The sequence below is a fragment of the Mobula hypostoma genome, chromosome 18, assembly GCF_963921235.1.
Source record: "Mobula hypostoma chromosome 18, sMobHyp1.1, whole genome shotgun sequence".
In the NCBI taxonomy this organism is placed as follows: Eukaryota; Metazoa; Chordata; class Chondrichthyes; order Myliobatiformes; family Myliobatidae; genus Mobula; species Mobula hypostoma.
Genome location: NC_086114.1, coordinates 26,481,052 through 26,505,213, shown reverse-complemented (window position 1 = coordinate 26,505,213; position 24,162 = coordinate 26,481,052). Strand labels below are relative to the sequence as shown.

The 24,162-nt window shown below is 40.2% G+C and overlaps 1 protein-coding gene across 2 annotated transcripts in view; it reads left to right on the top strand.

Moving 5' to 3' along the window:
- Positions 1–24,162, top strand: part of LOC134358411 (core histone macro-H2A.2) — a 56,888-nt gene that overhangs the window by 27,972 nt on the left and 4,754 nt on the right. For both annotated transcript variants that reach the window (XM_063070621.1, XM_063070623.1), the window contains exon 8: positions 16,643–16,817. In XM_063070621.1, the coding sequence (XP_062926691.1) occupies positions 16,643–16,817 (175 nt within the window). The remainder of the gene's footprint in view (positions 1–16,642; positions 16,818–24,162) is intronic.

Below are 24,162 nucleotides of genomic sequence, written 5' to 3'. Positions count from 1 at the left end.
TATTCGGAAATCTGGTGAAGGAGAAGAAGCCGTTCTAGAACCGTTGCGTCTGTACTACGTCCTTGGATGGTAGCAAAGAGGGGATATGTCCTGGGTGATGGGGATACTTAATGGTCATTCCTCACTTTTTTGAGGAATCATATTTTGAAGTATGTCATAGAAATTTGCTAGTGTCTTTGGTGACATTCCAAATCTTATCAAACTCCTAATAAAATTTCTTCAGCTGTTTGATCGGGGCACGACTGTGCAAGTGCGTGGAAGTCAGCCAGTTAGAACTGCGAAAAGAGTTTAAAAAGAGACAGCTTTATAGAGCAGGTGAGAGAGTAGAGGAAGACAGAGTAGGAAGGCTTTGACTCAACGGGGCGTGAAGGTGAGGTAGGTTGCCTATGTAGAATACGGACCCGAAGTATGTCAGTGAGGCCAGTGTTCTGTGCTCAGTGTCAGGTGTGGGAAGTCCTGAAGACTCCAAGCCTCTTGAACAGCCACATCTGTGCCAGGTGCATCGAGCTGCAGCTCCTTGGGGACCATGTTAGGGGACTGGAGATGCACCTCGATGACCTTCATCTGGTCAGGGAGAGTGAGGAGGTGATGGAGAGGAGCTACAGGCAGGTAGTCACACCAGGGCCTTGGGAGACAGATAAGTGGGTAACAGTCAGGAGAGGGAAGGGCAGGAGTCAGATGTTAAGAGAGTACCCCTGTGGCTGTCCCCCTTAACAATAAGTACTGCTGTTTGAGTACTGTTGGCGGGGGTGGGGGGGGTGCCTACCTGGGGGAACCAACAGTGGCCGCGCCTCTGGCACAGAGCCTGACCCTGTGGCTCTGAAGGGTAGGGAAAGGAAGAGGATGGCAGCAGTGATAGTGGACTGTATAGTTAGGGAGTCTTGACAGGTGATTCTGCGGACGCAGAAAAGGAATATGGATGGTAGTTTGCCTCCCAGGTGTCAGGGTCTGGGATGTTTCTGATCGCGTCCACGATATCTTAAAGTGGGAAGGAGAACAGCCAGTGGTCGTGGTACATATTTGTACCAACGACATAGGTTGGAAAAGAGAGGAAGTCCTGAAAACAGACTACAGGGAGTTAGGAATGAAGTTGGGAAGCAGGACCTCAAAGGTAGTAATCTCAGGATAACTGCCTGTGATAGCGAGTATAGGAATAGAATGAGGTGGAGGATAAATGTGTGGCTCAGAGATTGGAGCAGAGAGCAAGGGTTCAGATTTCTGGATCATTGGGACCTCTTTTGGGGCAGGCGTGACCTGTACAAAAAGGATGGGTTGCACTTGAATCCCAGGGGATTCAATATCCTGGCATGGAGGTTTGCAAAGGCTATTGGGAAGAATTTAAACTAGAAATGCTGGGGGGTGGGAACCGAACTGAAGAGATGGAGGAAGAGGTGGTTGGCTCACAAATAGAGAAAGCTTGGGGACTGTGCGAGAGGGAGGATAGATAGCTGATCGAGAAGGGACATGCTCAGACTAGTGGTTTGAGATGTGTCTATTTTAATGCAAGGAGTATTATGATCAAAGCGGATGAGCTTAGAGCACGGATCAGTACTTGAAGTTATGGTGGCCATTACAGAGACTTGGATGGCTCAGGAGCAGGAATGGTTACTTCGAGTGCCAGGCTTTACATGTATCAGAAAGGATAGGGAGGGAGGCAAAAGGCGGCATGGCACTGTTGATCAGAGATAGTGTCACGGCTACAGAAAAGGAGGAAGTAATGGAGGGATTGTCTACGGAGTTTCTGTGTTTGGAAGTTAGGAACAGGAAGGGGTCAATAACTCTGCTGGGTGTTGAAATCGCAGGGGCCCTGGCAGATATATTTAAAATGTCGTGAGGTGGGTGAGGTGCCAGAGGATTGGAGGGTAGCTCATGTTGTTCCGTTATTTAAAAAAGGCTCTAAAAGTAATCCAGGAAATTATAGGCTTGTAAGTTTGATGTTGGTAGTAGGTAAATTATTGGAAGGAGTACTAAGAGATAGGATCTACAAGTATTTGGATAGACAGGAGCTTATTAGGGAGAGTCAATATGGCTTTGTGCATGGTAGGTCATGTTTAACAAATCTATTAGAGTTTTTTGAGGAGGTTACCAGGAAAGTAGATGAAGGGAAGGCAGTAAATATTGTCTACATGGACTTCAGTAAGGCCTTTGACGAGGTCCCACATGGGAGGTTAGTTAGGAAGATTCAGTCGCTAGGTATACATGGAGAGGTACTAAATTGGATTAGACATTGGCTCAATGGAAGAAGACAGAGTGGTGGTGGAGGATTGCTTCTGAGTGGAGGCCTGTGGCTAGTGGTGTGCCACAGGGATCAGTGCTGGGTCCATTGTTATTTGTCATCTGTATCAATGATCTGGATGATAATGTGGTAAATTGGATCAGAAAATTTGCTGATGATACAAAGATTGGAGGTGTAGTGGACAGTGAGGAAGGTTTTCAAAGCTTGCAGAGGGATTTGGACCAGCTGGAAAAATGGGCTGAAAAATGGCAGATGGAGTTTTAATACAGACAAGTATGAGGCATTGCACTTTGGAAGGACAAACTAAGGTAAAACATACAAGGTAAATGGTAGGGCACTGAGGAGTGCAGTGGAACAGAGGGATCTGGGAATATAGATACAAAATTCCCTAAAAGTGGCGTCACAGGTAGATAGGGTTGTAAAGAGAGCTTTTGGTACATTGGCCTTTATAAATCGAAGTATTGAGTATAAGAGTTGGAATGTTATGGTGAGGTTGTATAAGGCATTGGTGAGGCCGAATTTGGAGTATTGTGTACAGTTTTGGTCACCAAATTACAGGAAGGATATTAATAAGGTTGAAAGAGTGCAGAGAAGGGTTACAAGGATGTTGCCGGGACTTGAGAAACTGAGTTACAGAGAACGGTTGAGTAGGTTAGGACTTTATTCTCTGAAGCGTAGAAGAATGAGGGAAATCTGATAGAGGTATACAGGTTTCCCCCGTGTTCCTTTGAAATGGTTCATAAGCTGGAATGTCGTAAAGCGAAGAAGCAATTACCATTTATTTATATGGGAAAATTTTGTGAGCGTTTGCAGACCCAAAAATATCCTATCAAATCATGCCAAATAACACATAAAACCTAAAATAACAGTACCATATAGTAAAAGCAGGAATGATATGATAAATACACAGCCTATATAAAGTAGAAATACTTTTCCATAATCATTGCTTGAACTGTTCTCCGTAGCGAAAATCTCACGCAAGTGCTCTTGGCAGAAACACGCGCAAGCGCTGTCGGCAGAAAATCTCACGCAAGTGCTCTCCAGTAACCTTTAAGCTATGAAGCTGCCAAATCATACCAAATAACACGTAAAAATACACAGCCGATATAAAGTAGAAATAATGTATGTACAACGTAGTATCACTTACCAGAATTGGGAAAGCGCGGAGCACACTGATGGTGGTGTGTTTGACTGAGTCGTCGGAGATTGGGTGTGCAGTGGCCCCCACCCTCCGGGCAGTGAACAGAAATCGATTCGCGGAGAATGCAGCAGTAGCCGGGAGGCACACAGCACATCTTTAAGAAAAAAGCCGAAATAAACATGCTAATTAATTGCCGATTGCATTGCCTGTGATCTGGGCTGACAATTACGTGTCGGGCGGCACCTAATTAATTAGCATGTTTATTTCAGCTTTTTTCTTAAAGATGTACTGTGTGTCTCCCGGCTACTGCTGCATTCTCTGCGAGTCGGTATCTGTCCGTGGCCTGGGTGTTGGGGTGGTGGGACACTGGGGTGTCATCTCGTCGTCTGTTTCCATTAGAGCAGGCAGCTCATCTTCTCCTATGACTGCCTGCCTCGATGTCAAAGGTCGAGGTTCGTCATCTGCTGTGACTGATGTGGAAGGCTTGCTTGACTGCTGAGCCTCGCGCATTTTTCTATCATACAGTTCTTTGTAAGCACTCAAACCATCCTGCAAATATCCCCTAAACCGACGTACCCTTTCAAAATTAAAGTTGTACTGTATCATTACTCATTCGGTTTCGATTGTTATTCTTTCTTCTTCCAATTGCATCAGCTGTTCATCTATCAGTTCTTGGTCATGGGATGCCAAAACCTCTTCAACATCATCTTCGTCAGTTTCCACCAGCCAAACTCACTTAGTCCTTACTTCGTTCACCACGATCAAAACGCTTAATTATGTCTAGTTTTACGCTAAGTGTAACACCCTTACGAGCTCTTTTAGGCTTTTCCGATACCTTAGAACTCATCTTGCTAACGGCTGCTCACAGGCACACGTTTAAGCAATGCCGGGGAGAATGCCGTTCCGAATCCGGGGGAGAACGGCTGCTCGGGGCGCGCGCTGCCTTTCTTCGTAACAGTGAAAACACCTTCTGTTAGCGAAAACAGGGTACTAATGTAGGTCTTTCGTAACAGTGAGGTTTCGTAAAGCGAACGTTTGAAAAGCGGGGGACACCTGTATAAAATTATGATGGGTATAGATAGAGTGAATGCAAGCAGGCTTTTTCCACTGAGGCAAAGGGAGAAAAAAATCAGAGGACATGGGTTAAGGGTGAAGGGGGAAAAGTTTAAAGGGAGCATTAGGGGGGGCTTCTTCACACAGAAAGGGGCGGGGGTGTGCAATGAGCTGCCAAATGAAGTGGTAAATGCGGGCTCATTTTTAACACTTAAGAAAAACTTGGGACAGGTATATGGATGAGAGGTGTATGGAGGGATATGGTACAGGTGCAGATCAATGGGACTAGGCAGAAAAATGGTTCGGCACAGCCAAGAAGGGCCAAAAGGCCTGTTTCTGTGCTGTAATTTTCTATGGTTCTAATCACTACGGAAAAGGACCTTGGCGATTGTAGGGATGACTTGCAGTGGACTGCAAAGCTTGAGCATGTAGATATTAAGGAAGGGGATGCGCTGGAGCTTTTGGAAAGCATCAAGTTGGATAAGTCACCGGGACTGGGTGAGATGTACCCTAGGCTCCTGTGGGAGGCCAGGGAGGAGACTGCTGAGTCTCTGGCGATGATCTTTGCATCATCAATAGGGATAGGAGAGGTTCCAGAGGATTGGAGGGTTGCGGATCTTGTTCTCTTATTCAAGAAAGGGAGTAGAGATAGCCCAGGAAATTATAGACCAGTCAGTCTTACTTCAATGCTTGGTAAGTTGATGGATAAGATCTGAGAGGCAGGATTTATGTACATTCGGAGAGGCATAATATGATTAAGAATAGTCAGTATGGCTTTGTCAAAGACAGGTTTTTTGAGGATGTGACTAAATACATTGAAGGTAGGGCAGTAGATGGTAGTGTATATGGATTTCAGCAAGGCATTTGACAAGGTACCCCATGCAAGGCATTTGACAAGGTACCCCATGCAAGGCTTATTAAAGTAAGGAGGCATGGGATCCAAGGGGACATTGCTTTGTGGGTCCAGAACTGGCTTGCCCACAGAAGGCAAAGAGTGATTGTAGACGGAGCATATTCTGCATGGAGGTTGGTGATCAGCGGTGTGCCTCAGGGATCTCTTTGGGACCCCTACTCTTCGTGATTTTTATAAATGACCTGGATGAGGAAGTGGAGGGATGGGTTAATTAATTTGCTGATGACACAAAGGTTGGGGATGTTGTGGATAGTGTAGAGGGCTGTCAGAGGTTACGGTGGGGCGGGAGGGGGGACATTGATAGGATGCAAAACTGGGCTGTGAAGTGATAGATGGACCTCTACACATGTGAGGTGGTTCATTTTGGTAGGTCAAATATGATGGCAGAATATAGTATTAGTGGTAAGACTTGGCAGTGTGGAGAATCAGAGGGATCTTAGGGTCCAAGTCCTATGGACACTCTGCTGCGCAGATTGACTCCGTGATTAAGAAGGCATATGGTGCATTGGCATTTATCAATTGTGGGATTGAGTTTAAGAGCCGAGAGATAATGTTGCAGCTATATAAGACCCTGGTCAGACCCCACTTGGAGTACTGTGCCCAGTTCTGGTCGCCTCACTACAGGAAGGATGTGGAAACCATAGAAAGGGTGCAGAGGAGATTTATAAGGATGTTGACTGGATTGGGGAGCATGCCTTATGAGAAAAGGTTTAGTGAACTCGGTCTTTTCTCCTTGGAGCGACTGAGGATGAGAGGTGACCTGATAGTGGTGTACAAGATGATGAGAAGCATGAATCATGTGGATAGTCAGAGGCTTTTTCCCAGGGCTGAGATGTCTAGCACAAGAGGGCACAGTTTTAAGGTGCTTGGAAGTAGTTACACAGGAGATGTGAGGGCTAAGTCTTTTTACGCAGAGAGTGGTGAGCGCGTGGAATGGGGTGGAGGTGGCTACGATAGGGTCTTTTAAGAGACTCCTGGATAGGTACATGGAGCTTAGAAAAATAGAGAGCTATGGGTAACCCTAGGTAATTTCTAAGGTCAGGGCATGTTCGGCACAGCTTTGTGGGCCGAAGGGCCCATATGGTGCTGTAGGTTTTCTGTGTTTTTAAAATACACCCTTTGTATTCGCATCAGTATATTGGGCCTAGGATAAATCTTCAGAGATGTTGAGACCTGGGAACTTGAAATTGCTGATCCTTTCCACTGCTGATCCATCAATGAGGACTGGTGGAGTTGATTATATTGCCTCTCGAACCCCTTGTTTCTTTTTTCTTTTTTCTTTTTCAATCTTTTTATTAGTTTCATAATAAACGTAGCATAGTAATGGTACAAGGTTATTGGGAATACATCGTTTTAATTGGCATAGTTAGTTATAAAGCCAGTTGACACTTAAATGATAAAACTCCCAATCATGTAGGATACAGATGAACAATATAATACAAAGAAAAATACCTTTAAAAAAATCATGAAAAAAGAAAAAAAAATAAAACAATAACCCCCCCCCCAAAAAAAACCTAACCTAAACAGTATTAATCAACTAAACTAAAAAAAAGTCATGGGCTGTTATGTAACATCATTTAAAAAAAAAAGAAAGCATTAGTGTCGACGACTCCGTTCCTCTCAACAAATATTACAAAGAAATAGAATAAGTTTGGAAAAGGTCAAATTACGTCATATAAAAATGTTGAATAAATGGCCTCCAGGTCTTTTCGAATTTAATAGAGGGATCACAAACAACACTTCTAATTTTTTCCAAATTTAGACACAGCATAGTTTGAGAGAACCAATGAAATGTGGTAGGAGAATTAATTTCCAATTCAGCAAAATAGATCTTCTAGCCATTCATGTAAGAAATGCAATCATCCAACGAGCTGAAGAAGTTAAATGACTTGATTCTATCATTGGTAACCCAAAAATGGCAGTAATTAGGTGAGGTTGTAAGTCAATATTCAAAACAGGAGAGATAATATCAAAAATATCTTTCCAATATTTTTTCAATGAAGGACATGACCAGAACATATGAGTTAAAGAAGCTATCTCAGAATGACATCTATCACATAGAGGATTTATATGAGGGTAATAATGAGATTTTTAGTGCACAGGGCTCATATGTCTACTTTAAACTGAATCAACATATGTTTAGCACATATAGAGGATGAATTAACTAATTGAAGAATTTTTTTCCCATTTTTCAATCGGTACAGTGATCTTAAGTTCTCTTTCCCAATCGGTCTTAATTTTATTAGATACATCAGGACATATATTCATAATTGTATTATAAATAATTGCTATAACACCTTTCTGAAAAGGATTTAAATCTAAAATTTTTTCCAAAATATCCATTGAATATAAATTTGGAAAGTTAGGAGAAACAGTATTTTTAAAAATTTCTAATCTGTAAATATCTAAAATAAAAAAGTGAGATCTAGGCAGATTATATTTATTAGATAATTGTTCAAAGGATATAAAACAATTATCCGAAAATAAATCACAAGTGTCCTTCGTTAAACGAGGAGGAGCTATATTTGCTTTGCTACGTGCCATTCTTTAATAAACTGAGGTTTTCTGCTTCAGTTTTCAAAGCAAAGCGATACCAATAGGAAAATTTAATGTTCATTCTGATCACATCAGACTGCACTACCCTTCCCTCAAAGGGTGCCCCAGCGGGTCACCCCATTGTCTAGTATCTAAATAAAAATGAGACAACTTATCCTTGGTCATGTGGGCCCTATGGACCACTTTAAATTGTAGGAGAGAGTGGCGGGCACATAACGATGAAACGTTAACCAGTTTAAAAATTTGATTCCAAGTTTCCTCAGAAATTGAAGTCTGTAATCTTGTTTCCAAAGATTTTTAATTTTATCTAAAGGAACACTTCTTATTCCCAACAGCATATTATAAATATTAGATATAGATCCATTATAAAAAGGTTTCAAATTAAAAATTACATCTAGTAGATTCTTATCAGGACTTTTAGGGAATGTACTTATTTGAGACCGTAAAAAATCTCTTATTTGTAGGTATCGAAAAAGAAGTTTTGGGTGAACTATATTTAGTTGACAGTTGTTTAAATGAAAAGAGACTTCCCTCTACAAACAAGTCCTGAAAGCATTTAATACCTAATCTATCCCATTCTTTAAAAGCCACATCAATCATAGAGGGTTTAAAAAAAATAATTAGAAAAAATGGGACTCGAAAGAGAAAATCTCAGTAAGCCAAAGTATTTTCGGAATTGTATCCAAATTCTCATAGTGTGTTTAACTACCAGTTTATCAGTTAATTTAGAGAAAAAGGAAGTGAGGATCCAAGAAGAGAAATAATAGAAGATTTATTAACAGAGTTAGCTTCTTAAAAAAAAACCCAATCGGGCAATCCTCAGGATTAATGTAATATAACCAAAATGTAAGATTTCTTATATTAACTGCCCAATAATAAAATCTAAAGTTTGGTAAGGCTAATCCTCCATTCTCTTTAACTTTCTGAAGATGAATTTTATTTAATCCAGAATGCTTATTCTTCCATATATAAGATATAATAGAGTCAAGAGAATGAAAGAAAGATTTAGGAATAAAAACAGGCAATGCCTGATAAAGATAAATAAATTTAGGTAACATATTCATTTTAATAGTTAATTTGGCCAATCAGTAATAATGAAAGAGGCGACCAATTTGATAGTATCCTTTTTACGTGATTCAGTAGGATAAGAAAATTTTCTTTAAATAGACGCTTATAGTTTTTAGTAATTGTTACACCTAAGTAGGTAAGTTGGTTTCTTACCATTTTAAAAGGAAAGTTAGAATTTGTTGGTATCAAATTATTCAAAGGGAAAAGTTCACTTTTATGTAGATTTAATTTATAACCTGAGAACTGGCTAAAATCCTAGACTGGACCTAAGATTGAGATTTTTGATTGGAGAAAGGCTAACTTTGAGGAGATGCGAAAGGATTTAGAAGGAGTGGATTGGGAAAATTTGTTTTATGGGAAGGATGTAACAGAGAAATGGAGGTCATTTAAAGGTGAAATTTTGAGGGTTCAGAATCTTTATGTTCCTTTTAGGTTGAAAGGAAAGGTTAAAACTTTGAGAGAGCCATGGTTTTCAAGAGATATTAGAAACTTGGTTCAGAAAAGGAGAGAGATCGTCAATAAATATAGGCAGCTTTGAGTTAATGAGGTACTCGAGGAATATAAAGAATGTAAAAAGAATCTTAAGAAAGAAATTTAAAAAGCTAAAAGAAGATACAAGGCTGCTTTGGTAAGTAAGGTGAAAATAAATCTAAAGGGTTTCCTCAGTTATGTTAGTGGCAAAAGGATCGTGAGGGATAAAATTGGTCCCTTGGAGAATCAGAGTGGATGGCTATGTGCGGAGCCAAAAGAGATGGGGGAGATTTTGAATAATTTCTTTTCTTCGATATTCACTAAGGAGAAGGATATTGAATTGTGTAAGGTAAAGGAAACAAGTAGGGTAGTTATGGAAAGTATGACAATCAAAGAAGAGGAAATACTGACACTTTTAAGGAATATAAAAATGGATAAGTCTCCGGGTCCGGACAAGATATTCCCTAGGACTTTGAGGGAAGTTAGTGTAGAAATAACAGGGGCTCTGACAGAAATATTTCAAATGTCATTAGAAACGGGAATGGTGCCAGAGGATTGGCGTATTGGCCATGTGGTTCCATTGTTTAAAAAGGGTTCTAAGAGTAAACCTGGCAATTATCGGCCTGTGAGTTTGACGTCAGTGGTGAGTAAATTGATGGAAAGTATTCTTAGAGGTGGTATGTATAATTTTCTGGATAGACAGGGTCTGATTAGGAACAGACAACATGGATTTGTGCATGGAAGGTCATGTCTGACAAATCTTATTGAATTTTTTGATGAGGTTACTAGGAAAGTTAACGAGGGTAAAGCGGTGGGTGTTGTCTATATGGACTTCAGTATGGCCTTTGACAAAATTCCACACGGAAGGTTAGTTAGGAAGGTTCAATCGTTAGGCATTAATATGAAAGTAGTAAAATGGTTTCAGCAGTGGCTAGATGGGAGACACTAGAGAGTAGTGGTGGATAACTGTGTGTCAGATTGGAGGACGGTGTGCCTCAAGGACCTGTACTGGGTCCAATGTTGTTTGTAATATATATTAATGATCTAGATGATGGGGTGGTAAATTGGATTAGTAAGTATGCAGATGATACTAAGATAGGTGGTGTTGTGGATGATGAGGTAGGTTTTCAAAACTTGCAGAGAGATTTAGGACAGTTAGAAGAGTGGGCTGAAAGATGGCAGATGGAGTTTAATGCTGAAAAATGTGAGGTGCTACATTTTGGTAGAACTAATCAAAAAAGGACATACATGGTAAATGGTAAGGCATTAAAGAATGCTTTAGAACAGAGGGATCTAGGAATAATGGTGCATAGTTCCCTGAAGATGGAATCTCATGTGGATAGGGTGGTGAAGAAAGCTTTTGGTTTGCTGGCCTTTATTAATCAGAGCATTGAGTATAGGAGTTGGGATGCAATGTTGAATTTGTATAAGGCATTGGTAAGGCCAAATCTGGAGTATTGTGTACAGTTCTGGTCACCGAATTATAGGAAGGATGTCAATAAAATTGAGAGAGTACAGAAGAGGTTTACTAAAATGTTGCCTGGGTTTCATCTCCTAAGTTTCAGAGAAAGGTTGAACAAGTTAGGTCTTTATTCTTTGGAGCGTAGAAGGTTGAGGGGAGACTTGATAGAGGTGTTTAAAATTATGAGGGGGATTGATAGAGTTGACGTGGTTGGACTTTTTTCCATTGAGAGTGGGGAAGATTCAAACAAGAGGGCATGGGTTGAGAATTAGAGGACAAAAGTTTAGGGGTAACATGAGGGGGAACTTCTTTACTCAGAGAGTGGTAGTTGTGTGGAACGAGCTTCCTGCAGAAGTGGTTGAGGCAGGTTCGATGTTGTCGTTTAAAGTTAAATTGGATAGATATATGGACAGGAAAGGAATGGAGGGTTATGGGCTGAGTGTAGATCGGTGGGAATAGGATAGGGTAAGAGTTTGGCACGGACTAGAAGGGCCGAGATGGCCTGTTCCCATGCTGTAATTGTTATATGGTTTATATGGTTAAAACAGGAGAGTAAAGAAAAGCGCAGAGGGTAATGAAGTCTCAACATTAGAAATAAATAGCAGCAGATCATCAGCGTACAGCAAGAATTTGTGAATAAATGTCTCTCCTTAAAATACCGGTGATATCATTAGATTCTCGAAAGGCAATGGCTAAAGGTTCTAAGGCCAGATCAAAAAGCAAAGGGCTCAACGGATAGCTTTGTCTAGTGCAACGTTGAAGGTTAAATGGTTTGGAATTATGAGAATTAGTGATAACCCTAGCGGAAGGAACTAAATAAAGTAATTTAATCCATTGAATGAAAACGGGTCCAAAATTGAATTTTTCTAAAGTTTTAAATAAGTAATTCCATTCAACTCTGTCGAAAGCTTTCTCAGCATCTAGGGATACCACACATTCTGATATCATGTTAGAAGGAGAATAAATAACATTTAATAACCGACGAATATTAAAGTGAGAATATCGATTTTTGGTAAATCCCGTTTGGTTATCGGAAATGACAGATGATAAAATATTTTCAATCCTATGGGCCAAAGCTTTAGATAGGTTCTTAGTATCAACATTAAGTAAAGAAATTGGTCTATAAGAAGAGCATTCAGTTGGATCCTTATTCTTTTTAAGGATTTGCGAAATGGAAGCCTCATAAAAAGATTGAGGGAGTCTGCCCAACGAATGAATCCGAAAAAACTGAACGTAAATGAGGTATAAGCAGTGAGGAAAAGATCTTGTAAAACTCTCCAGAAAATCCATCTGGACCCGGAGCTTTCCTCAAACGTAATGAGCGCATAGCCTCAACAATTTCCTCAAAAGAAATAGGTTGTTCCAACAACTTTCTGTTGTCGGCAGAAATTGTAGGAATGTTTAGTTGGTCTAAAAAATTGTTCATTACAGTGTTATCCTTAGAAGATTCAGAACTATAGAGTTTAGAATAAAATTCTCTAAAAGTATCATTTATTTCTAATAATCAATTGTCCTGTCACAACTAGCTTTGCATATTTCTTTAATCTGCTGTTTAGCTATAAGGGTTTTAATTTGATCTGCCAATAATTTACCTGTTTTATCTCCATGAATATAAAATTGACTTTTTATCTTTTAGGAGTTGGGTTTCAATTGGATAGGTTAAAAGGAGATCATATTTAGTTTTAGTTTCAACACGTCTTTTATATAAGGCAGGTTCTGGAGCCAAGGCATACTCTTGGGTCTAATTGTTTCAGGTGATTAGCTAAATCACTTCTCTCTTTATTAGCTTTTTTCTTAATACTTGCAGTATAAGAAATAATTTGTCCTCTAATATACGCCTTAAAGGCATCCCATCTGATAGGACTAGAAATCTCCCCTAACGTATTCTCTTCAAAAAAAGTAATTTGTCTGTGTATAAACTTTAGAATTTTTTTTTATCAGATAACAAAGTTAAATCGCCAACACCTATTTGTTTGAAACAGACCAGGGAGACTTAAAGATAGGATCACAGGAGCGTGATCTGAGACAGCAATCTCTTTATATTCACAGGATCAAACTGATGGAATCATTTGGCTATCAATTAAAAAAAAATAAATCCAGGAATATGTATGATGGACATGAGAGAAAAACGAATATTCCTTGTCTACTGGATGAAAAAACGCCATGCATCAATAATACCACATTTCATTAAAAAGATTTAATAAACACAGCTGATTTATTTGGTATCATTAGTTTAGAAGATGAACAATCTAAAGCTAGATCTAAGCAACAATTAAAGTCTCCACCCATCACCAATGAGTACAGACTTGGATCTAGCAAAAATAAAAAAAACGCTCAAAGAAACATAGGTCATCGATATTCGGAGCATACACATTGGCAATTACTCTTAGCTTGTTATTTAGTTTCCCTGATACTATAACAAAATGCCCATTAGTATCAGAAATTACTTTATGTCGAACAAAGGGAACTTTATTATCTATAAGTATCGAAACACGTCTGGCTTTAGCCTGAAACGAGGAATGGAAATGAGATTCTCTCCATTGATTTAAAAAGGTGTGAATTGTCACACTTAAGTACATGGGTTTCTTGAAGAAAAACAATTGGTACCTTAAGTTTTTTAATATAGGCAAAAAACTTACTTCTTTTCATGGGGTGATTTAGCCCTTTCACGTTAAAACTAAGTAAATTAATACTTTGATCCATTTTTAAATTATTTATAAGAAAGGTTAAAGTATCAATCAGAGAAATGTATATTAAACCCAAATAATATACATTGAGATATTAGCTGAGCAACATAATTGATTAGATTCCCAAATCAGCTTCAAAAAAAAATTCCCCATCCCCCTCCCTCCTCCCAAAGAGAAAAAAATCGGTCAAAGAACAACCGCTATCTACCCCCACTGAAAACATCCCCTTAGAAAGCCAGTTGGAACCTCACCAAAGAATTCAAGGTTATTTACTGTTCCAACCAAGACTAAATAATATACAGTAAAAAAAAAACAAGCTTAGATAGGTTTATCAAACAGAAAGAGCAATTATTTGTACTGAAAAATATTAAACAATAAATTTTTAAAAATATAGTATTTCTGCATTTGCAAGATTTTTTATCTATTCAAAATAAATATATATAGTCATTTTTTTTTGAGTCTAAAAATTCTTGCGCCTGGTCCTTCGTACAAAACCATTTAAATGATCCATCTTCCACTGTGATTCTCAGTTGAGCCAGATAACAAAGAGAAGGCTTAAAATTTTGGCTCTGTAGATCTGCCATAACTTTTTTTAACAACACGTTCTGCCATAACTTCTGATGAAAAATCTTCAACAATACGAATCCTCTGACCTTGGTAGTCAATCATACCTTTTCCATAGGCATCACGAATCAGACAGTCCTTTATTTGAAATTCATGGAAACCTATAATGACTGATCTTGGTTTTGATTTTGAAGTCGATCTGTAGATAGACGATCTGTGAGCACGATCAATCAAAGGCAGACACTTTATAATATCAGAGAATAATTCCATAAAAAGGTTTGCAAAGACTTCTTTCGGATTATCTCCTTCCATTTGCTCTTTAAGTCCCAAGATTCGTAAGTTGTTTCTCTTACTTACGTTTTCCAAATAAATAATCTTCTGTCTCAGTATTTTGTTGGACTTGGATTGTTTTTCATACAGCTTTTGCAAATCATCCATTCTCTCGTCCAGTAATAACCGCTTCATGTTCCTTTATCTTCTTATCGTGCTCTGTTAGAGTTGCTTGAATATCGTCTAATTTCGTACTTATTTGTTTAATTTCAGTGCTGATTTGTTGCGAATCAGCTGATGCTTCTTTTCTGAACTGTTGAAACTCCTCAGTAAGCTTTTGAATAGCTTCCAAAGCTGCTTTGGTAGTCATAGTAATATAATAACCCGTCTAACGGTAGTATTTCAAGAGGTTGGAGACAAAAGTAAGTAAGTTAGGAGCACCAGCAGAGAGCTGTTACTCCATCAGCGGCCACCAGGCATATCCCAATCAGCAGTCTTGAATGCCACCTGATCTAGCCCTCCGCAGATTATGAATCTCCTGGTTCATCCATGGCTTTTGGTTCAGGTATGTCAGTTATGTTTGATATCAGTGACGACTGTAGCGTATTGATTCAGATTCAAAGATGAATCCCTGCATATTGCCCAGTCCACCAACTGAAACCAGTCCTGTGCACCCTCCTTCACCTCCCTTAACCATACCTTTTTGGTGCTCAGCACCGCTGCTGCGGTATTTTGTCTCTGCCTACTTGCTGGGAGTAGAAGTACAGCCAGGTGATCGGATTGCCTAAAGTATGGGCATGGGATGGTACTGTAAGCTTTCCTGATCGTGGTATAACAGTAGACAAGTGTGTTAGCTCCTCTAGTTCCACAGATGAAATGTTATTGGTAGTTTAGAAACTTCTTTAAGCTGACCTGGCTGAAATCCCCTATGATGATAGGGAAGACGTCAGGGTGTGCTGTTTCATGCCTATTGATTATGGTGCTCAGCTCTTCCGGTGCCTGCCTGACATTGAGCTGAGGTTGACTGTCCACCACTACCAGAATGATGGTGGAAAACTCCCTCAGTAGATTTTTAAAAAAAGATATTTGACTTCTAGGTTTTCCCAGTCGTGTGATCAGGACTGAGACAAAATCCTCCTTGGTCTTCATCACTGGTGCTGCGATAATTAGTCTCTGCCTATATGCTGGGAGTCGAAGTACAGCCAAGTGATTGGACTGTCCAAAGTGTGGCCATCTGTGCACTATGATCATAAACCATACTTCACCAAACCTACTTTTTTAAGAATTGGCTGACATGCCTTTATAGAAACATAGAAAACCTACAGCACAATACAGGCCTTTTGGCCCACAAAGTTGTACCGAACATGTCCCTACCTTAGAAATTACTAGGGTTACCCATAGCCCTCTATTTTTCTAAGCTCCATGTACCTATCCAAAAGTCTCTTAAAAGACCCTATTGTATCCGCCTCCACCACCATTGCCAGCAACCCATTCCACGCACTCACCACTCTCTGCATTTTTAAAAAATAAACAACAATTAACTAACTAACTTACCTCTGACATCTCCTCTGTACGTACTCCCAAGCACCTTAATCCTGTGCCCTCTTGTGGCTGCCATTTCAGCCCTGGGAAAAAGCTGCTGTCTTTTTCGTGAATGTTGGAATGTAGCATTGTGTCCAAAATGGTGGGTGACAGCCTTGCTCCTATAAAGCAAAGTGCATTGCAATGCCTGATGCCCCTCTGGTACTGCAGTGTTGCTCTTGGGGTCTTCAATTTTATTTTCCAGAGACTGTATGTTTGCCAGTAGGATAGTCAGGAGTGGAGGTCTGACGCATCTGCAGTTCAATCATACCAGTACCCCAGTGCACTGTCTGTCGTCCACCAATTATAAATATTGATAGATTTTTTTAAAACATCTTAAAGATGATGCTGCTTATTGAAATATCCATGGCTGTGACTATGGATTTCAGCTGTAGTAGTCCTAAACGAAGTATTTGATGATTCCCATCCGAACTGCACACTCAGAGTTGCTACTTACTGGCGCAGTCTTTAACTGGAACAGGGGAAGTGACTCAGGTCATGTTTTCAGAATTTAAGGAATTGAAGCTGGAGTAGATCATATGACCCTTTAAGGAATTAGGAATGGTTACTAAATGCTGCCTTGCCAACAATTTTTAGATTGTTGAGTTCATAAGTATTAAATTCTTTGTTTCTATTACAGCTGTTTTGGGTCAGGCTCCTGGACTGCCAGCCAAATTCATCATTCACTGTAATATCCCACAATGGGGAATGGATAAATGTGAAGAGCAACTGGAAAAAACTGTGAAGAATTGCTTGACCTTAGCAGATGAAAAGAAACTGAAATCAATTGCTTTCCCATCCATTGTCAGCAGCAGGTATTGTATTTTCAGTCTTAAACTAGAGGTATGTTCACAATTATTGGAACATGCACTGGTATTTTGAATGAATTTGACTGTTCTTTTAAAAGAAAAATATGGCACTATCCAATTGAGAAAGATTATTATGATCATTTACTATGAATTTCCATTGACATTTATAAGTTAAAGAATTTGATGTGCCATTCATTGGTTATGATTTCCCAGGATTCTGTTGGTTCAGAAAATGCAAGGTCTAGGTTTCTGCTTAAACAGACATTGAAGAGGGAAATTTTAAAATGAAGCTCCAAATCCCTCATTTTAGACAAAAGGCTGTCAGATTATTTGAAGCATTCCTCTCTCCTTTGGAGACATTTTAAAGAAAATCTAAAGACTAGAGATTATAAAGGATTCTATTTAATTATGCCTTCAAGTTCTTAAGCAATCAGCACCAGAGGTCATTTGTTTGGTGATGCACCTCTAGGTTTTATAAGAGCTCAGCTGCTTTTGGCTTCTTTTTGGGGGCTGCAATCAACATGGCACCAATATTTAAAAAAATGTGGGGGGTGAGCAGAGTGGCCATTGTGTGAGTGGGCCTCTGGTTTGGGCAAGTAGACCCAAATGTTTTAACTAAGTTTCTAGTAAGTATTTTTTGTTTCTGTTAGAACATAACTAGTGTACTGAGAATGGGTCCAGAGGTAGTGGTATGTTCTTTGTGTGACATGTGTGAACTCTGGGAGACTTCCAGTCTCCAAGATAACTATATCTACACGAAGTGCACCGAGCTGCAGTTCCTTAGAGACTGTTAAGGAACTGGAGCTAACGCTGAATGACCTTCAGAAGATGTGAGAAAATAAGGGAGTTGATAGATTGGAGCTACAGCGAGGTAATGGCCTCTATATTGCAGGAGGCAGGTACCTGAGTGACTGTCAAGAGAGGGAAAGGGAATAGGCAGCCAGTGCAGAGTACCCCTGTGGCCATTTTTCCTCAATAAGTATACTGTTTTGGGTACTGTTTGGGAGGGAAGATGTAGTACCAGAAGTCTGGCTCTGTGGCTCAGAGAGGAAGGTAGGGACAAAGACCAGTGCTGAAATGGTAGAGGATTCAATAGTCAGAGGAGCAGAAAGCAGATTTTGTCTGTTTCACACCCACAATCAGATGTCATGTTCCCACCCAGGTGCCATGCTCAGGGATGCCTCAGATCGGGTCCAAGGCATTCTAAAGGTGGAGGGTGAAAAGCTGGAAGTCAATAAGACATGTAAGCAGAAATAGGCCATTCAGCCCATTGAGTTGTTCTGCCACTTCATGGCTGACCCATTTGTGTCTTAACATCATTCTCCTACCTTCTTCCTACAACATTTCACATCCTGACTAATCAAGGACTTATCAAAATCTGCCTTAAATAATTCCTCATCATCATCTAAATAAAACTCCCTCTGTTCCAAAGCTGTGTCTTCTAGTCCTATACTCCCCCACTGTATGACATATTCACTCCATCTGGACCTTTCAATATTCAGTAGGTTTCAATGAGGTCCTCCTCATTCAAGAATTGGCCCAGAGCCATCAAACGCTTCTCGTATGTTAACCCTTTCATTCCCAGAATCTTTCTTGTGAACCTCCTCAGAATGCTTTCCAATGTCAGCACGTACTTAGATAGGGAGCTAAAAACTGCTCACAGTACTCCAAGTGAGGCCTTGCCAGTACCTTATAATGCACATCTTTACTTTTCTATTCTAGTCTTCTCAAAATGAAAGCTAACATTGTAATTTCCTTCCTCACCAGTGACTCAACCTGCATGTTAACCTTTAGGGAATCCCTTTGCACCTTGGAATTTTTGAATTTTCTCCCCATTTAGAAAACAGTCTATGCTTTTATTCCTTCTACCAATGTACATGACTATACATTTCCCGACACTATTCCATTTGCCACTTTACCCATTCTCTTAATCAGTCCAAGTCTTTCTGCAGCCTCCCTGCTTCCTCAACACTACCTGCTCCTACACCTATCTTCGTATCGTCTACAGACTTGGCCACAAACCCATCGGTTCTGTCATCCAAATATTGACAATACAATGTAACAAAAGAAGTGTGCCCAACATCAATCCCTGCGGAACACCACTAGTTACAGGCTGCCATTCAGAAAAGGCCCCCTTTATTCCCACTTCTGCCTGCTGCTAGGCAGCTTCATGTGCAGCACCTTGTCAAAAGGCTTTTGGAAAATCCAAGTACACAACATCCACTGATTCTCCTTTGTCTATCTTGCCTGTTATTTCCCCAAAGGTTCCAACAGATTTGTTGGGCAAGATTTTCCATTAAGGAAACCATGCTGACCTTGGCCTATTTTATTGTGAGCCTAGCAAGTACCCTGAAATCCCCCCTAAACAATTGACTCCAACATCTTCCCAACCACTCAGTTCAGGCTAACTGGTCTGTAATTTACTTTCTTCTGCCTCCCTTCCTTCTTGAAGAGTGGTGTGACATTTGCAATTTTCCAGTCCTCCAGAACTGTCCAGAATCTAGATATCCTTGAAAAATCATTACTAATACCTATACAATCTCTTTAGCTGCCTCCTTCAGAACCCTGGAGCAAAGTCAATCTGGTCCAGGTAACCTATCTACCTACAAACCTTTAGTTTCCCAAACACCTACTCCTTAGTGTAGCAACTGCACTCACTTCTGTTCCCCGGCACACTCAAGTTTCTGGCATACTGCTGGTGTCTTCTACAGTGAAAGCTGGTGCAAAATACTTGCTTCTGGCCGCTCAGCACCCCACCCCCACCCCCACCCCCACCCCCCTTAGACTGTTGTGGACCCAGTCTGAGACATTCCTGGCACCTGGGAAGCAAAATACCCCAGGTTTCTTTTTCACATACACAGAATCTCCTGTCTGCTCCTCTAACTATGCAATCCCTTAACACTACTGTGCTCCTCTTCTTCCCCTCTTGCCTTCTGGGCCATTGAGCCAAACTCCATGCCAGGGACCTGTCACTGTGCCTCCCCTCATTAGGTCAACAGCATCAAAAGTGATATACTTATTGAGGGGAATGGCCTACAGAGGTACTTGGTACTGACTGCCATTTCCTTTCCCTTTCATAATAGTCACCCGGGTGCCTGCCTCCTGCAACTTAGGGGCAACTTTCTCCCTGTAGCGCTAATCTTTCATTTCCTCAGTTTCCTGTATGAGCATTAAGCTGCACTCCAGTTCCTTGACACTTATCAGATGTATTTGTCAGGAAGACGAGATCTTCCAGAGTTTCCGTATCTTGCCTAACAAACACACACAGTATACAGAATAAGGTAGATGATCTTGTAGCACAGTTAGAGATTGCCAGGTATGATGTGGGCATCACTGAGTTGTGGCTGAAAGAAGAGCATAGTTGGGAGCTTAACAGCCAAGGATACACATTGCATCAAAAGCACAGGAAGGCAAGTAGAGGGGGTGGGGTGGCTATGTTGGTAAAAATGAAATCAAATCCTTAGAGGTAACATTGGAATAGAAGTTAAGAAACTGCAAGGGTAAAAAGACCCTGATGGGAGTTGTATACAAGCCCCTGAACAGTAGCCGGAATATGGGTGATAGCAAAGGCATGTAAAAGGAGCAATGTTAAGGCTAATCATGGGGGATTTCAGTGTGCAGGGAGATTGGGGAAAATCGGTTGATGCTTGATCCCAAGAGAGGGAATTTGTAGAATGCCAAGGAGATGGCTTTTTAGAATAGCTTATAGTTGAGCCCAGTCGGGGAAATGCAATTTTAGATTGAGTGTTATGTAATGACCCAGATTTGATTAGTGAGCTTAAGGCAAAGGAACTCTTAGGAGGCAGTGATCATGATAGAATTCATCTTTCAGTTGAGAGGGAGAATATAAAGTCATAGGTATCAATATTACAGTGGAGTAAAGGGAATTACAGAGACATGAGAGAGGGGCTGGCCAAAGTTGATTGGAAGGGGACACTAACAGGGATGACAGCAGAACAGCAATGACCAGTGTTTCTAGGAGCAACTCAAAAGGTGCAGGAAAGTTGTATCCCAGAGATGAAGTATTATTCTAAAGGGAGAATGAGATAACCATGGCTGAAAATGGAAGTGATAGACAGCATAAAAGCAAAAAACAGAGCATATAATACAGCAAAAATTAGTGGGAAGGTAGACGGATGAGACGCTTTTAAAAAGCAACAGAAGGCAACTAAAAATCCATAAAGAGAGAAAAGATTAAATATGAAAGTAAGCTAGCTAATATTGTAAAAGAAGGTGCAAGTTATTTTCAGATATATAACAAGTAAAAGAGATACAAAAGTGGTTATTGGGCTGCCGGAAAATAACTGAAGTGGTAATGGGAGACAGAAATGGCAAATGAGCTTAAATATTTTGTGTTGGTCTTCACTGTGGAAGACAACAGCAGAATGTCAGATATGCAAGTGTGTCGGGGGAAGAAGTGAGTGCTTTTGATATTACTAAGAAGGTGCTTGGGGATCTGAAAAGTCAGATGGTAGATGAGTCCCCTGGACTAGATGGACTCACCCCAGCTTTCTCAAAGAGGTAGCTGAAGGGGTTGTGGAGGCATGGTTTAAGAATAACTAGATTCTGGCATGGTTCCAGAGAACTGGAAAATTGAAAATGTCACTCCAAGCTTTGTGAAGGGAGGGAGGCAGAAGAAAGGAAATTATAATCCAGTTAGCCTGACTGCAGTGGTTGGAAAAATGTTGGAGCCATATTATTAAGGATGAGATTTGGGGTACATGGAGGCACATGATAAAATAGGCCAAAGTAAGCACGGTTTTCTGAAGAGGAAATCTTGCCTGACTAATGTTGGAATTCTTGAGGAAATAACAGGCAGGATAGACAGAGTCAGTGGATGTTGTTTATTTGGATTTTGACAAGGTGCCTGTGAAGCTGCTTAACAAGAGGCCTCTGGAATTGCAAGACAGCTAGCTGACTGGCAGGAGGCAAAGAGTTGGAAATAAATGGAGCATATTCTGGTTGGTTCTTGATGACTAGTGGTGTTCCATAAGGATCGGTGTTGAGACTGCTTCTTTTCACATCATATGTCAATAATTTGGATGAAGGAATTGATGGCTTGGGTGGCCAGGTTTGCAGACAATACAAAGATTGGTGGAGGGGCAGGTAGTGTTGAGGTAGCAGAGAATCTGCTGAAGGACTTGGGCAAATGAGGGATTGGGCAAAGAGGTGGCAGATGGAATATAGTGTAGAGAAGTGCACAGCCATGCACTTAGGCAGAATGAATAAAGTGTAATTAAGTAATAAAGATTGAAAGGGTTAACATGAGGACTTTGCTGTGTCTAGGCTTGTACTTGCTGGAGTTTAGAACTAATGGGGGTGGGGGGGGGCGCACGTTCTCAATGAAAGCCATCAAATATTGAAAGGCCGAGATAGAGTGGATGTGGAGAGGGTGTTTCCTATAGTGGGGCAGTCTAGGACCAGTGGACAGAGGCTCAGAATTGAGAGATGTCAATTTAGAACAGAGATGAGAAATTTATTCAGCCAGAGAGTGGTGAGTCTGTGGAAATCATTGCCACAGGCTGCTGCTCATGCCTAGTCATTGGGTATATTTAAGGTGGAGGTTAATAGGTTCTTGAGGAATCTGCTTCAAATGTTATGGGGAGAAGGCGGGAGAATGGTGCTGAGAGGGATAATTAATCAGAATCGGGTTTATTATCGCTGACATGTGTTGTGAAATTTGTTAACAGCAGCAGCAGTTCAATGCAATTCATAATATAGAAGAAATAAATTTTAAAAATGAGTAAATCAATTACAGTATACATATACTGAATTGATTAAAAATCATGCAAAAACTGAAATGATATATTTTTAAAAGTGAGCTAGTGTTCAAGGGTTCAATGTCCATTTAGGAATCGGATGGCAAAGGGGAAGAAGCTGTTCCTGAATTGCTGTGTGTGTATCTTCAGGCTTCTGTACCTCCTATCTGGTGCTACCAGTGAGAAAACCACCATAATGGAATGGTGGAGCAGACTCAATGGGCTGCATGGCCTAATTTTGCTCTATTGTCTTATGGTCCATTTTAATAAGTAAACAATTTTAACACTGACTCTGTGAAATAACTATGCAAGTACAACCAGGTCAGCTGTATGAGTGCAGGATAAATTAATGCAGGTTAGTGATAATATCCATTGTGGTTTTCTTTAAAACGGCTCCATGGGATATTTTATCTCCACTTAAAATGACATAAATATTGAATAAACAATATCAGCTTTGCTTTAGTTTTGCTGTATTAGAGTATCATTTTTTTTTGTGCTGCTGTCCCTGGAGTGGAACTCGACAAGTGCTATTAATTAAGCTACTACTGATGAGTATTGTGGTAATGTGAATGCTTCCAGAGAAAAATACCCTACCCTTTTTTTTGGCCCATGTTTACTGCTCGTGCAGAATTCATTACTTTTCCTATCAGCTGATAGCCAACTAAAAAACCTACATACACTGGACAAGTGGCCCCAGTGGTGGGGAGGGGTCTTGTCAAAGCTAACACTGCAACTTCCTCTCAGAATTGTCAGAATGGGAAAGGATTGAGTTTACTTCAATCAGAATTTCTAAGTTGGCAACCTTCAACATGTTTGTTGGGTGAGGTAACAAATCCATCAAAATCCTCATTATTATTAAATTAACGAAGTTCATGGCAGTGACCATGTTGTTCTACAATACACTCAGTTCTGATATTAGGTATTCTTTTCTCCAAACTGAGTTTTAATTTATTTTCATGTGTCATATATATAGAACATCAATAATGTAGCTAAGTAGCAGATAGAATTGCTAGATTGACATAATTGCTCTTTTAAATAAATGCCAGCTGAGTGGATCAAGACTTTTTGTTTTAAAAGAAGCATCCAGTGCTTGAGAGTGGCCTCTTCGAGGGTATGAGGAAGATTCACCAGAAGGTCCTGATGTTTAAGCCATGGATTGTGACCAACACAATTTTTTTTAACTTGGTATCATCTGAAAAATGAATGGGTTAGTGAAAATGAGAGCAACCCTTTCAGCTAGGCTTTGATTTAAACAAATGAGTCCACACATGAAGTTAATTGATGCAAGATCATGGAATCTACCAGTCTTCGCAGAAATTATATATTCATGGAGTAAGATCATAACACTACGGAGGAGATCCACTAGTTTTCTGCACTTTTCAAGTGATGGGCAGTTGATATGAGGATGAATGTTACATTGAGGCTTTAAGTACTATAGTGCAAACTAAACAAGTAATTTCAACATTTGGAGGTGTCTTGTGGACTGCTGTACAACCTTTGATTACTTAGGACTTTCAGAATAGTGATTTTGGGTTACCACAGTAACCTGTTGTGGCTTTCTAAAACGATGTTTTAAAGATTGTGTGCTACAA